Genomic DNA, 14,894 nt, shown 5'->3' with positions numbered 1-14,894 from the left:
GCCTATCAGCAAGATATTGGTTAAAACACTTTCTTGGTACATATCTTTTATTTATTCTCTGTGATTTAATTTATGTTCAACTTTACAAAGAGTCATATGAGTATAGTTTAAATAAGAATCTCAATTTCAAATGAGTTCGAGATATTCCAAAAATATAACTATTAGTGAATTGCTGTATTGCAGCCCCCTCACATCTTATCCAGGTATGAAACTGCAGTTGGTATTTGCATGTGATGTATTTGTTTTCACTGCTCCTTTGATGATTTAAGGTCGTGCAATCAACCTTGAGTTGAGTAAATGTTTTAAAACTTTATAGTAACATTCCTTCTAGATACCCTTCCTGGAGACATGAAACTGAGAACACTTTTTTGGGGTTACTTCACTAGGAATTATAAACATCTGAACTAGTAATTTTGAACCATTTTATAATCAGGCCAATTGGAAAACAACTGTAAGTATGTGAAATATGACCAAAGGGATTGACATATTTTTATTTTGAAAAACACGAGTTCATTTTCCACCATCTATAACATTTACGGAAAAACTATTAATGTATATATATTTTGGAATTAAAAGTATGTCAATCCCTCTTGGAAAATGACACCTAAAATTTGGCATTGGTTTACTTTATTCTGCACAGGAAGGACTTTTCATGTCACTGTCCTTGTGCACACTACGCATTGAACTTTTCATCTTTTCAGAATTGCCCTGTGGGTATTCCTTCCTCCAATGGAACTTGTGCAATCTTCTTTGCAGACTGCCAAATATATATTTCGGAATATGAGCAATGGTGGCAGGTTTTTTCACAACTTATGGTTTTACTATTGCAAATCCAATTTCCTTTCTCATTCTCATTTTCCTTACAGATTGTGGTTTGACCATTGCCATTCCAATTTCCTTCCTCATTGTCATCTGTAATTGAATTATTGTTGTGGTCTGAAGCACTGATATGGTCCTCTTCATCATGACTGATACCGGTTCAATAAGAAAGTAATTAAACTTTATTCCATATCTTCAGAGATATTTTCTAAATCTCACTAAGTTACTTCTCTTCTGAATCCATTATTCAAAACTGTAAACTCTAGAAAAAATAGCAAACAAAACACGAAAATCTCTTTGCAATGATTATTAATTTATATCGAGAATTTCCATCAGCAACAAAACACATATACTGGCACGGGGGCCTAACGACACCCTAGGGCATTTCAAACCACAGCAGAGTGACATGAGCTGAAGAAAACCATTTAAACAGATCACACATGAGTAAACTTAGAACTACTGAGACGCACAGCATTGCAACTAACCCCCTTCCTGTTGTTGTTCCTACATTTACGAAGATGGGGGTCTGAAAACACCCCATGCCAGTACTCAGGGATAAAGTAAGGATAACATTTTGATACATATAACAACAAAAATAAGCATTTAAATTGTTCTGTCGACAATTTCATTGAGTATGGTCGATGAAAGATTTGAAAGGATAACAGGATTTCGATACTTTTAATTAGTCATTTGTCTAAGCACTAATTTAAACTTTATAATTCAAAGAATGCATGTTCGTAAAATTGCATTATGTCGTGATTTTGTACAACCTTGGGTAGTTGCCAATTTGAAATCTTCTACTGGTTGACAGACTAGGATTTTATTGGAAGGGGAGTACCAATAAAATTAGTACCAATTTAGTTTGAATTGGTTAGAAATTATGACATTTCACTATTATTTCCGTAATATTACTGTATATTATTCAATACTGCACCATTTTAATTCAACTATTTACCAATATAGACACAATATTACAGTTTTTTTTTAATATTACATACAAATTGGCAACTTTTATTATAATTACACTTTTATGACATCTCTTAAGCTTTCCTGGAACTTGTCATTTTTTCCTCAGATAGCAGGCCATTTTTTAGCATCGAAATCTATACTTTAAACAGTTTTACTATAATCCTACACGTTAATATATTACTTTTTCAGGAGAATGTGGAGATAATTATGGCATAAAAACATTATCCATAAACCATTAAAAAAGATACATGACTACCCAAATAAAGTATTTTTTCTTTCTTTTATAGAAATGTGGTGGGACTGCACCTGGTGAAGTGTAATAATACAATAAATATTAGAATCTGAGATATCCCATTTATTCTTCATTTTTATCTAGTTTCAGAAAATATGAAACTAGATAAAGCATGAAGCTATATAAATATGGTATCTAAGTTCTCTTGAAGCAAAATTAAATATATTGCAAAAACCACAAATAGTACAAAAAAGGCTAAATTAGTTACTATGGGGACAACCATTTTCAAAAATTAGCAAAAAATATAATTTTTACAGTATGTTTCCAAAATATACCAAAATTTATAGAATCATGTGCAGTGCAAAATAATAAATTAATTAATAATCATTATCTGATATCCTGCAAATGTAGGCTCTAGGTCCAACTTAAAGTAGTGAGAGTGACAGTTTTTTGACAAATCAAAAGTATATTTTACTGATTACATTAATTTTACAATAAATATACTAATTTTGAACTTTTGCTGAAATATTGACTTAGTTTGGGATTCTAGAAAGCATAAAGGGAAACCTAGATGTCACTGTCAAGGTCTAGGTTGTCTGAGTCTGACAGGTCAACAAGTTTTCTAATGTGTGACGACCTATCAATCAGCAAAATTTTGGGACATTATTGAAATTAGAGCCTAAAACAAAGCTATAAATCGACATAATAAAACACATCTATGATATATCATATCACTAATTTTCAAAATGGCTGGATGAAGATGATCTTTATAGCAAGTTTTATTACGTCATTGTGAAATCACTGTTGCCAAAACAGCAAAATAAATTCACCATTGAAATCAGTAATTCATTCTGTTTGAAATTGTATATGAATAGTGGTGGTAGTATTGATTTATGTACTATGTGAACTGTCAGTTCCAATTAGCAGAAAAAAAAGAGTATTTAATTTTACAAAAATGGTACAAAACATCACTACTTATGATTAGTACTAGTCTATTCTTGTTTCCAACTTCGCAAAGTCATATAATTATTGTTTAATCAAGGACAATGCAACACAGCAGACGCACAGGCTCGCACTTATGTCTTCTGTTACCCAAGACCAACACAATAATGATATGCCTTCAGAACACTAAAGACAAGAATAATACATGACATCAAGAAAGCACTGAGCAGTTTTACATAATTATTCATATTCCGCTATATTGTTGGAAATAGTGTAAAGAATCCTCATCTTTGTAAACAATACTTACATAATTATTCATATTCAGCTATATTGTTGGAAATAGTGTAAAGAATCCTCATCTTTGTAAACAATACTTACATAGTGTGTAAAGAATCCTCATATACTTACACTATATTGTTGGAAATAGTGTAAAGAATCCTCATCTTTGTAAACAATACTTACATAATTATTCATATTCAGCTATATTGTTGGAAATAGTGTAAAGAATCCTCATCTTTGTAAACAATACTTACATAATTATTCATATTCAGCTATATTGTTGGAAATAGTGTAAAGAATCCTCATCTTTGTAAACAATACTTACATAATTATTCATATTCAGCTATATTGTTGGAAATAGTGTAAAGAATCCTCATCTTTGTAAACAATACTTACATAATTATTCATATTCAGCTATATTGTTGGAAATAGTGTAAAGAATCCTCATCTTTGTAAACAATACTTACATAATTATTCATATTCAGCTATATTGTTGGAAATAGTGTAAAGAATCCTCATCTTTGTAAACAATACTTACATAATTATTCATATTCAGCTATATTGTTGGAAATAGTGTAAAGAATCCTCATCTTTGTAAACAATACTTACATAATTATTCATATTCAGCTATATTGTTGGAAATAGTGTAAAGAATCCTCATCTTTGTAAATAATACCAGTACGTATTAGTAGAAAATAAGAATGATTAATGTAAAGAATACACTTACGTTGCAAGGTAGAACTATGAAGCAAATTTCACATTCTTCTGTACTGGAAGAGGAAGACTGCTTTCGAACCGGCTGAAACAAAGAAAACATATTGGTTCTCACATAAACATCACTGGCTATAGATAATCTCACAAGGAGATATACGACTCTTACCTAACATAAATCATGCAAACTCAATTAAGCACAAGCCCTGCTTCAGACAATTTTTACACCTTCTCGTGTACTAATTTCTGGTTACTTTAGCCACCCAAAAAAACTTTGGCTGTACAAAAAAATATTTGTACAGTATTTCTACAATATTTCTCACATGAGAAATAGTTCAAAGCACAATACAGTAGATGTCACTTTGCTGGATATGTAAAAATGTTATGTGACAGTAAAAAAATATAAAATTAAATGAGGGAACGAAATATCTAATATGTGAACAATAACAATAATTAATTATAACCAATAGTGTACAACCAACTAGACCATTGAAACAGCTGAGACTGGATGGGGAGAGTACATTGTGTACAATATTGTTGAAAATGACAATTTCTTTACAGGACTGGAGATTTATCATTCCAGTTTAATACCACTATGATCTTTATTTGTTTACATAAGGATTTCAAAATTTATTTCTGATTACCAACAAAAACAATTTGGCAAGAACATTAATTAATTAAATAACTGTTGTATAAAAAAAACTGGCTCAAGTTTGAGACATTGAAACGTCTGTAATTAACCCAGCGACATTTAATTCAATTCTTTGAATATTTGATTTTTACTTTACATACGAATAAAACTTGTCTTTTTTTAAATTAACTAATAAGAACAGATTCTGTGAAATATATAAAGAGCTATGCATATTACTTAAGACGATCTGTCTTGTTAAGACATATATTAACGGAACTTGAAAGTCCAATGGTTGTTGCAACACATGCTTTGGTATAAAAGTAGATTAACACACAACTGTGAATTTATTAAAACCAGGCTATTTATACTGAAATGAAATGTACGCACCTACCAAAAAAAATCTTTTAGGAAAAACTTTTACTAAGTTTAAAAATGCTACACAATATTCACTTACATAGACCATTTTCATCATTGTAGGAGTTATTTCAAAGAAGGAACTAAAGTTTGTATATTGATTTGGCTTTTCTAATAGTTGTTTGTTTGCAATTTTTAGAATTAAATATATTCATTTTAAGTACAATATTCATTGACACCAATCCATTCTGATAGCTAATAATGTTAAGTGCTTGAATGTTTCTTGATAATTTTATTTATAAGTGCTTGAATATTCATATAAGGTCATGGCTGTATATCTCATCAACTTACACTTTTATTAGGATTGAAACCGTGATGACCATTTTACTATAAAAGAAGATTTTATTCTGTATAAACCAATGTTTATAATGCTGCTATAGCATTTCAAAATAAATTAAACAAGCAAAGTTTATTTAATTTTGGGATATACACATTAAATTTTTATTTAAAGCTTTACTTTTCATATTCTAAACTTGATGAAATGAAGAAAACAATGTTCAGCAAGAAAAACTCTTTCAGATCCAAATGTCAGTGAACAAACCACAAACATATAGTGTTTACACCTTCTCTCTTATTTTATTAAAATATCTGTTTACATAATTCCAACATATTACAAGTAGAACGCATGCTCACTCTTAAGGACATAATCCACTAAGCCCTTGTTGACAGTATTCATGAATTTGTCCTAAATAACAGTGTCAGAGCCACTTCTCTTTCTTCTGCTTACAACACTCCACCAGGCATGTTGCATTTTTTCTCTATACTGTGTTTATAGTCATGCTCTTAACACAGTTACTGAATTCATTTCCAAAAATAAAGCATTTCAGGTAACCCATCTGTTTCATGACTTACATATTTTGAAATAGCTCAAAATTCATTCTTCCATTCATTAAAACTTTTAAAAAAATTGTATGTCTGCCTTTAAAATTATATATAGAATGATTTTATAACATACTTACTGAAATAACACTGACATTTTTTTTAAATCTCAAAAAAATCTCAAGAAGCCATGCCGAAACATGTACTAAAGCCCCAGGGTACGAAGTGTTAGTCACATTTTTGGTTTGTACGAAGAGTTATTTTGTCCAAATATAAAATGACACAGATTTTCAGTACTCTACATCACTCCAAATTATACAGCTAATTTTGTGTTGATCTTTTAAATAAAAGCGGCACTAGAAGAAATAGTTCACTAAACTTGCTACACAAAGAAGTTAATCTATTAAGAATAAATATGAGTAGTTACTGAAGATTAAAAAAAAATACCACCAAATTGGACTCATCAATGGTCTCGAATTTCTTGCTCTTCTTCACTCCGATTGCCTCATCCATCTTAGCCTTTTTAGCCGCATTTGAAGCCTAAATTGTACTAAACACATTAATATTGTCATCAAACTATTAAACTAAATATATTGATTTTATTAGTCGACATATTAGGACTGATCAAAGTACTTTTAATCTCTTCACTGAGATTGCAATTATTTTCAGACTTGGTATAAACATCTTTATTACAGTCACTCATATCAATTTTTCAAATTCTCAGCTCATTCTCTTTCCCAGTAGTAAATCTACAGCTGATGTCCCAGACATTTTTCAACATCAACAGTTCTAATAATGTAGGTTACGTCAGTCCTTTGTAATTATTTATAATTTTAGATTATTTGTTTTGTGATCCTAAAATAGGTTGCTAGAGGTTTGCAAGTTTCCAAACTTTTAACACACGTCTGTTAACAAATACTAGCTTGGTTAACCCATCGATACTTGAACTTTGAGTTGAGCCTCAACACAGCAACAACGGCCAATGTGACGTTAAATGTACGTGACACAGTACGTAGTTTGGTGATTACAAACGATATGGCACAAGGTGAACAATCACGTACAACAAGATTGACAAATTAAGCTATACACATCAATGCAACTCATGCAACATTATTAGAACAATCTAGGCAAAAACAAAAAAAGCAACTTTATGAAACCAAAAATGAGTGGTAGACATAAATGATGAAGAGGCCTCAAGAATCAAGAACTTTATTTTCCATTAAGTAAACAAGTCACAATAGGCATCGTCAAGAAGTTATAAACAAAATTAAGGTGTCAAGTCCAACATATCACAGTTCATATACTCTTCTGCAGTATAAAATGCTTTCTTCTTAAGCCACTTAGCAATAGTACAACTAAATTTATTACAAGGAAGTGACCTGATGGACATCGGCAGTTTATTGTATAACAAGATTTGTTGATACTTAAAACTATCTAAACACTTATTAAGCCTAACATTAGGTTTAACAAGATCTTTCTTTTGTCTAGTATTGTAATCATGTATTGAATTTGCTTGATTAAAATTACTAATGTTCTTCTTAACATAAATCAGGTTACAGCTAATGTAGATACATGCAAGAGTCATAATATTAAGTTGTTGAAAAGTGTTTCTACATGAAGCCGACATGGCTAGTCCGTTTATTATTCTAAGAGCCTTCTTCTGCCAAATAAAGGCTCTTTTTGCTGAACTAGAACCACCCCAAAGACGTATACCATAGCTCAGATGTGCATGAAAAAGGCCAAAGTATATCATGACAAGAACATCCAGATTCACGCAATCCTTCAACTTTCTTAAAAGATAAGTAACTCTGGACAGTTTTTTACAGAGATTATTAACATGTTCGTCCCAACAGAGTTTGCTGTCTAAATGAATACCAAGCCTACTAACTGGATAGGAAGGGCACCAGAAAGACGTTTCAATATTCATTAACTTTTTCAACTTCATAGAGGAATTTTACAAATTATTCTGTTTTTTTGGGTTCATAAAATTTCTGGCTTATTCTCAGTTTCCTAATTCAGAGTGGCCACTCAAAACCCCTTTTTTTTTAAATTCCCGGTTTTTCCCAGTTGAAAAATTCCAAACCAAATAGACAACTGTAGTACTGTATTTAACCGTTACGCCAAGTGCAATGAAGTTTTATCATTACTAGCAGTATTTGCAAGTACTGCCACAAAGCTGCGGTACTCTAACATTTCGTCGTTAGCGATATACAGGTACAAGAAATTTGGTTTTTTGGGATTCAGTCGAGATTTGGATGTGACCGTGATATCAAAACATAACATCACTTTCTTTGATTTAACCTACGTAATTTGATGACAATCGGAACGTGTGTGAGGAGCAATCGTTCATAGACCAACAGAGACCTCAGCCGCAATACGAACAGTAAGCTGTGAGCGCTAGATCGAGCGGCAACTTAAAGTTTAATTACATATAGGGAAAACTCAACACTAGCCATGGCAGACGTGAGCGGCAGGGCAGTACCACACTATGGCACTTATCCTTCGCCAATTCGAGACATTAAATGTTTCTCCTGCTGCTCAGCCCTCAGTTCATTCTGTCATTGCTGTGCAACGGGATGCAAATGTCCCTTTCTCAACGTTACGTTGTAACTAACCCACTACTTTCTTCTCCAAAAGAAATCTTATCAAGCTTAGTAAAAATCCCACTGACATTCTGGTGTACTCAAAAAACCGCACCTCTTATCAAACCGTCAAACATTATATTATTTAACGAACCGAACTCTTAAGCCTGTTTATAACACTGTATATTTTAGGCCTATGCTATCTATCTAACGCACGTCTTTAGTGCCGAAGTCCGAAACGATCGGTCTGCCGATTTTATTTCTCCAATGCATTGTTACATATTTGTGGGGGGTGGGGGGTGGAGGCATACCGCGGCAGGAGTAGAACTAACCAAGATAAACTCACTACACTAGTGGAGGTAACCTTAGATCGACTGGCGTCATATGTAGCTCACGAATATATGTCCAACTTCATTCACAATTTCACGAACCACGTCGCGTAAAATACGATGTTTCGAGATTAATCAGTTCTTGATTCAAGAAGCTGTCAAATTATGTCTTGATTTTATAAGTTCTTGGGGACAGAAAAAGTATTTTTGAAATTTTCCCGGTTTCCCGGTCGGGTGGCCACCCTGTAATTTTATGTTTCTGTCAATATGTTATATATAAATTATATATACTTCCTTGAATGTTCCCTGTAATGAGCAAATTATGGCCATGTCAATTGGTGAGTAATGTTGATAAAGATTCACTCAGTTCCCAATATATTAACCCTTTGAGTGCCGGAGCATCGCTGTCAGCGATCCTGCATTATATGCAAGAAATGCCAGAATCGCTGTTAGCGACTTCTGCAGTAACGCTTATATTTTATATAGTATTTATCTAAATTGGCTCAATGACTATACATACGCATTCCAAAGGCTTCAACGTAACTTTTGATGTAGGTTTTGTTGCATTTTGGTTAGATTCTGATTTTTACGGCGGTTGTAGAGTCAGTCGCGTTTAGAATCGGCTGCTACGCGGACAAGCCGTCACGTGTTTTGTTTGCGCTGCTGTTTATTTCACAAATGATATTGAAAGTTTTTAAGTGTACATGGGTTTGTAGTGTTAGTATCTTCAAATTATTTCGTTTGTGTATGTTGTTCTAGTCTGTGTGTAAATAGAACAATGACGGCCGCGAGTTACGGCGATCGTAAGCATCTAGTACTTTACTAAATACGTTTGTATATTTTTTATGTTTGTTCAGTGATATTTATAAACAATGGGTCGTAAAAACATTGGTGACAATGAAGACCTAGTATTGCAGGCATTAGATTTAAGCATTATCAGTGTATACAATACACAGAGTGTTAGGTTAAGTTAGAAAATTTCCAGTTTTGTTGTGGTTCATATTTTCATATTTATTTTCCAAACTTTATTTATAAGTATAAAAAAAATGTTTGTATGTCTTTTTGTAAAGAATTAAATGGAGTATAAGATAGAACAACTAAAAGTGAAAAAATAAAGTATTTCAATAATACTAAGTTGTGTCAAAATAAAAAACTAGTTTTTGCTCATAAAGTTTTTGTTCATGATTTTTTTTATTTGTATAAAAACGTTAAATAAGTGATCAATGTATTATATGTATAAAGAAAATATATTTATCTAAAAAAAAAACAAAAACCCAAGACATTATACCAATAAATAAATTTGTTATGAATTTTTAACCAGACCCTTGCAAAACCAGGCATTTTCGCTTGGCATTTTATGCATATCATATAGCAAAACGCTGCGGCACTCAAAGGGTTAATACCGTTCATATGTAATCTATTAATGTAGTGTTGAGATAGATGCTCCACCCACACAGTGAGCTTCTGGGTTGAGATGAGACCAATTTCCAGAAACATCCAAACCGTGGAAGTTACTAGAATATCGGCGTGTCGAGTTCATATTTATTGGCTATACTTATGAAAATAAACGTCAAGTAAAATATGTGAAATCATCCACATCGTAGGCTACTATGTACTTTCAGGGCCCCACCTCTCTCAAAATATGAGGGGTGTTCAGAAAGTAGATTTACGTTTCGATATAAACAAAAATACAAGAAAAAGATTGAACTATATATACTTGAAAGCGACACTAAAATACTATTTTTCAACACAGTCACCATACAAATTTAGGCACTTATCATAGCAGTGAGCTAGTTTTGAAATTCCAGTGTTATAAAATTCTGCCTCCTTAGGCCAGGTAGCCACACCCTCCCGCAGTTCCATATCGTTATCGAAGCGCTTCACAATTACTCAAAAATTTTAATGAAGCAGCCATACACTGATTTTTATGCATTTCTCTTAAGATTTTCGGTACCCATATAGCACAACATTTATAGTAAACCTAACCTCAGTGTAAGGATTTCATTTAACAAACTCCTTGAAATTTGGGGAAAACTAAGTAAGAATTCTATTATTGTGAATTGGCAGTCATCTTTAATCTTCTCATCGATTTAAGGAGACAATTTCCTCAGTTTTCACAATGCTTGCCCATCCACTTCGTTTGTCATCTTGCACATTAGTTCAGCCATTTTTAAATCTAATGCACCACACGCACTACGCCTTCTGTAATCTTAATGTTCCTATACACTTCACAGAGCCGGCGATAAATCTCAATTGGTTTATTGTGGTTAGCCCACAAAAACTGCATTACCGACCGCACTTCACAATTCACAGGATTTTTAATTGCATCACACATTTTAAACTGCTATTGTAAAACAAGGAGTGACTAGCATGGCTGGATAGCCACTTAACGGAAAAATGCCATGACAACAAAATGTCTGCGATAGTCCCGCCCCTAGTGGCTACAGAGCGAAACGTAATCTACTTTCTGGATAGTCCTTGAAGCTAAGAAACCTTTCTTTTTTTTTCAATTATTTATTTTACCATCCAACAAGATATTACTAATATCCATTCTTTGGAATGTTCCCAAAGAATAAATATTCATAAACATTATACTATGCAAAAAATAAAATAAATTATACACATATAGAATCACTAAAAAGCTATATATACTTATCTATAAAATCATAAATTGGCAATTTATGACCCATTCTGTTATTTTTTTAAAGAGAAAGAAATACAGCCGTTTTTGGTGAGCAACTTACCCTGGGACGGGTAGTAAGAGCTGGTTTCAAAGGGTTCACGACTCTGGCTTCTGCGAACATCTGATCCTGGTCTCCATCATAGAATCTCTCGTACAGCTTCTCCTTATCCCATTTGAAGTGGTTTAACAGAATTCTAGTTGTTGTTGCTGGGATCTATGCAAACAGTTTTCAAATTACAAGTCGTGTTAAAACTTTCAAATTGTTCTGAACCCATCAGTCAGATGGATCTTGTATTAGCATTTTATATTAAAACATCACAAGACATTTGGACTAAATTGTAAATATACTGGGTAAATCTTTGCAACAAACTTACTCTAATCATAAGTTAGACAGTTGCGGGTAGAGTCCAGCTGTATGTCGTGACATGACAGGAATACCCACTCTGAGACTTTAATTACGAGGGTCGTCCACAAAGTAACCTCCGTTTTGAAATAAAAAATAAACCAGTTGAGATACAAAAAGTTTATTATATAAATGTTAAAACTACAGCTTTTCTCTACTTTTCTACATATTCACCATACAAATTCAAGCACTTATCATATCTTTTAACAGTTTTTGAAATTCCGTCTTTAAAAAAATCTGCCACCTGAGAACTTAGCCAACCTGTCACAGCGTTTTGAAGCTCTTCATCACTCGCAAACCTCTGAGATGCAAGCCACCGCTTCATGTACGGGAAAAGATAGAAATCACTGGGAACCAGGTCCGGGCTGTAGGGGGGGGTGGGTCAAAAACGTCCCATTTGAACTTTTCCAAAAGTTCTGTTGTTCTTTGAGCTGTATGAAGGCGGGCGTTGTCATGGACAAATACAACACCAGATGTCAGAAGACCATGACGCTTGTTTTGAATCGCTCATCGTAGCCATTTTAAGGTTTCACAGTAAAAGGTTTCAGGAAAATGATCCGAAAGTTCCGAGATTGTGAAGCGACGGTTCTTGCAAATTTTCTCATCCACTTTGTTCACCAAGTCATCACTGACGAGAGATGGCCTACCACTCCGATCTTCATCGTGAACGTTCGTTCTTCCATTTTTTAAAAAAACGAACCCATTGACGGACTACACCTTCCCTCATAATGTTTGGGCCATACACCGCACTCAATTCACGATGAATTTCAGCTGCTGTGTAACTTTTCGACCACAGAAATCTTATTACACCATGTACTTCACACTTGGCGGGATTTTCTATCACAGCGCTCATGTTTTTACGTTGTAACAAGAGAACGCGCGATTGCACGATGCTCTCCCTTGCACAACTAGAAGCGTACTGAACGGCTGCGCACACCGATGTAAGAATGGCGGTGCTACCCCCACTACTTATCGCGCCACGCCCAAACGGCGGTTACTTTATGGACTACCCTCGTAATACTGATATAAGAATTATGTATTGATGAATTGAGCAGCTTCACAATATAACATATAATTACTGTGAAGATACGTGGAAGACTTAAAACCACCATTTAAGGACCATTTAGCACACGCAGAGTATGGTTAGTCATTGTCTAACAGGAGTTGAAGATAACTAGGTATTGAAGTGTATTAAAAAAATTAACAAAATAATAACTATCAGTAAATAATTTCAATTAAATATTTTGGAAGGCCTTACTAACTTATATGAGAAAAAGTCAAGAGAGTAAATGTATTCCTTGATCTTTAGAGAAGATTTTTATGGATTTAATTATAAAATTAACAGAGAAATTGAACAAGAAGAACTAAACTATAAGAATGTATAGTTTTAGTCAGTTTCAAAGTTAGGTTAACCTTCTTCTTCTATGGGGCGGCCTATTGCCATTTCCTTAAGCCTCAAGGGCCTTTTGCGCACCCCGGAAGCACACCATGAGGGCTACCAGCCTATGATTTCAGCAGTTCAACAAACCGCCGAAAACAACCTATCAGGTCCTCCTGGGGAAATTCATCACCCTTTTTCAAACTACCAAAGATGACATACCGCTCCCTTGCTATTGAAGGGCAATCAAAGAGCAAGTGTTCGGCAGTTTCATCCTGCTCATCACACATTCTACAGAGTGGATCATCTCAAAAGATGCCGACTCTGTGAAGATGCTTCCTCAGGTGACCATGTCCCGTGATCAGACCTATAACCCGAGAAGTTATCAATCTACTTAGTGAGAGGTCAGATACCACCCTGGAGGAAGGCGACTGTAGTACCATTCTGCTCATTCTCATACCCGGATGCAACCTCCACCTTCTTTCCTATTCAGCATAAACCTATTTCGAGACAGCCCCAAAGAATTCACACCTTGGAATACCGCAGAACAGTTGAGAACCCATCATAATTGACGCTGAACCCCTGGTGGCCAGGGTATCAGGTCTTTCAATCCCAGGGATCCCCTCATGACCAGGAACCCAACAAACAGTCACATTGTTGATTGTGGCAAGGGAAGAAACGACTTGGTAGAAATCCCAGACAAGTTTGGATTTGAACACACGAATCCAGCACCATCAGTGCTGCCTGACTATTTGAGAAAATATTGATCGTCTTACTTGATAAGTTTCTCAAGTTAAGTTAAGTTCTTTCATGATTACTTTTTTGACCCTCGTGGTGATAATAGCATCTAACAACTACGACGATTATATCCTCCATCTCGGTCATATGATTGGGAGCACTTTTTGCATCACAAACTCCTTTGCCAAATCCTGCTCAAAACTAATGTTTTATATAGTACCGTAATCATAAAATAACTAACTTTTTTTTTGTATCCTTTATGGAATCTAATTGAATATTTTGGTAGTCGATATACCAATGTTTTTCAACCAGTTGTTTGTGATTGTTGTAACAGTTCTAGAGTAATAGCGTATGCCATGATATTGTTTTGAGTTACGCTCTATTAATTGTAATGAATAAAAATTTAGACTCGTCAAATCAGATACATTTTAGAAGATGATGTAAGCGATTTAGAAGATACTAGTATGTGCTATAATGATTCGGATCTACGAGGTCTGTCACAGAAAGTTGTAACAGACTTCTGAAATAAAAAGTTAAAAAAACCATTTTTATCATCTACATTTTGAAGGAAAACTATTATTTTTCAACATAGTTGTCATTTAAATTGAGACATTTATCATAACTTAGTACAAGCTTTTCAATAAAAATCTCTGTAAAAATCTGCTGCCTGCTAGTTCAACCACTGGCGGAAACATGGGGAAAACCCAAGTGTACAAATGGTTTTCTCGGTATAAAACTCAAGGACAAACCTTGTTCTGGACGACCATCGACTTCCCGAAGAGACGGAAATCTTGTGAAAGTGAAAGAAATTGTGCTTGCAGACCGACGACAGACTATTGAGCAAATATCGGAGGCTAGTGGGCTGTCATGGAGCTCATTTCAACGGATTTAAACCAAAGACTTGAACATGAAAATGGTTGCCGTCAAGTTTGTCCCTCGTGCTCTTACTGACTTTCAAAAGTAAC

The 14,894-nt window shown here is 34.0% G+C and overlaps 1 protein-coding gene across 2 annotated transcripts in view; it reads right to left on the bottom strand.

Annotated features, from left to right (window-relative positions):
• Positions 1-14,894, bottom strand: part of LOC124366961 (E3 ubiquitin-protein ligase ariadne-1) — a 51,766-nt gene that overhangs the window by 22,716 nt on the left and 14,156 nt on the right. The window contains exons 3-5 of one of the 2 annotated variants that reach the window (XM_046823595.1): positions 11,472-11,624; positions 6,264-6,356; positions 3,969-4,040 (exon numbers count right to left, since the gene is read on the bottom strand). In XM_046823595.1, the coding sequence (XP_046679551.1) occupies positions 3,969-4,040; positions 6,264-6,356; positions 11,472-11,624 (318 nt within the window). The remainder of the gene's footprint in view (positions 1-3,968; positions 4,041-6,263; positions 6,357-11,471; positions 11,625-14,894) is intronic. The other variant, XM_046823596.1, reaches the window with a different exon arrangement.

This window comes from Homalodisca vitripennis, chromosome 7, assembly GCF_021130785.1.
Source record: "Homalodisca vitripennis isolate AUS2020 chromosome 7, UT_GWSS_2.1, whole genome shotgun sequence".
NCBI classification, from domain to species: domain Eukaryota; kingdom Metazoa; phylum Arthropoda; class Insecta; order Hemiptera; family Cicadellidae; genus Homalodisca; species Homalodisca vitripennis.
This window is presented reverse-complemented; position numbering and strand designations above follow the sequence as displayed.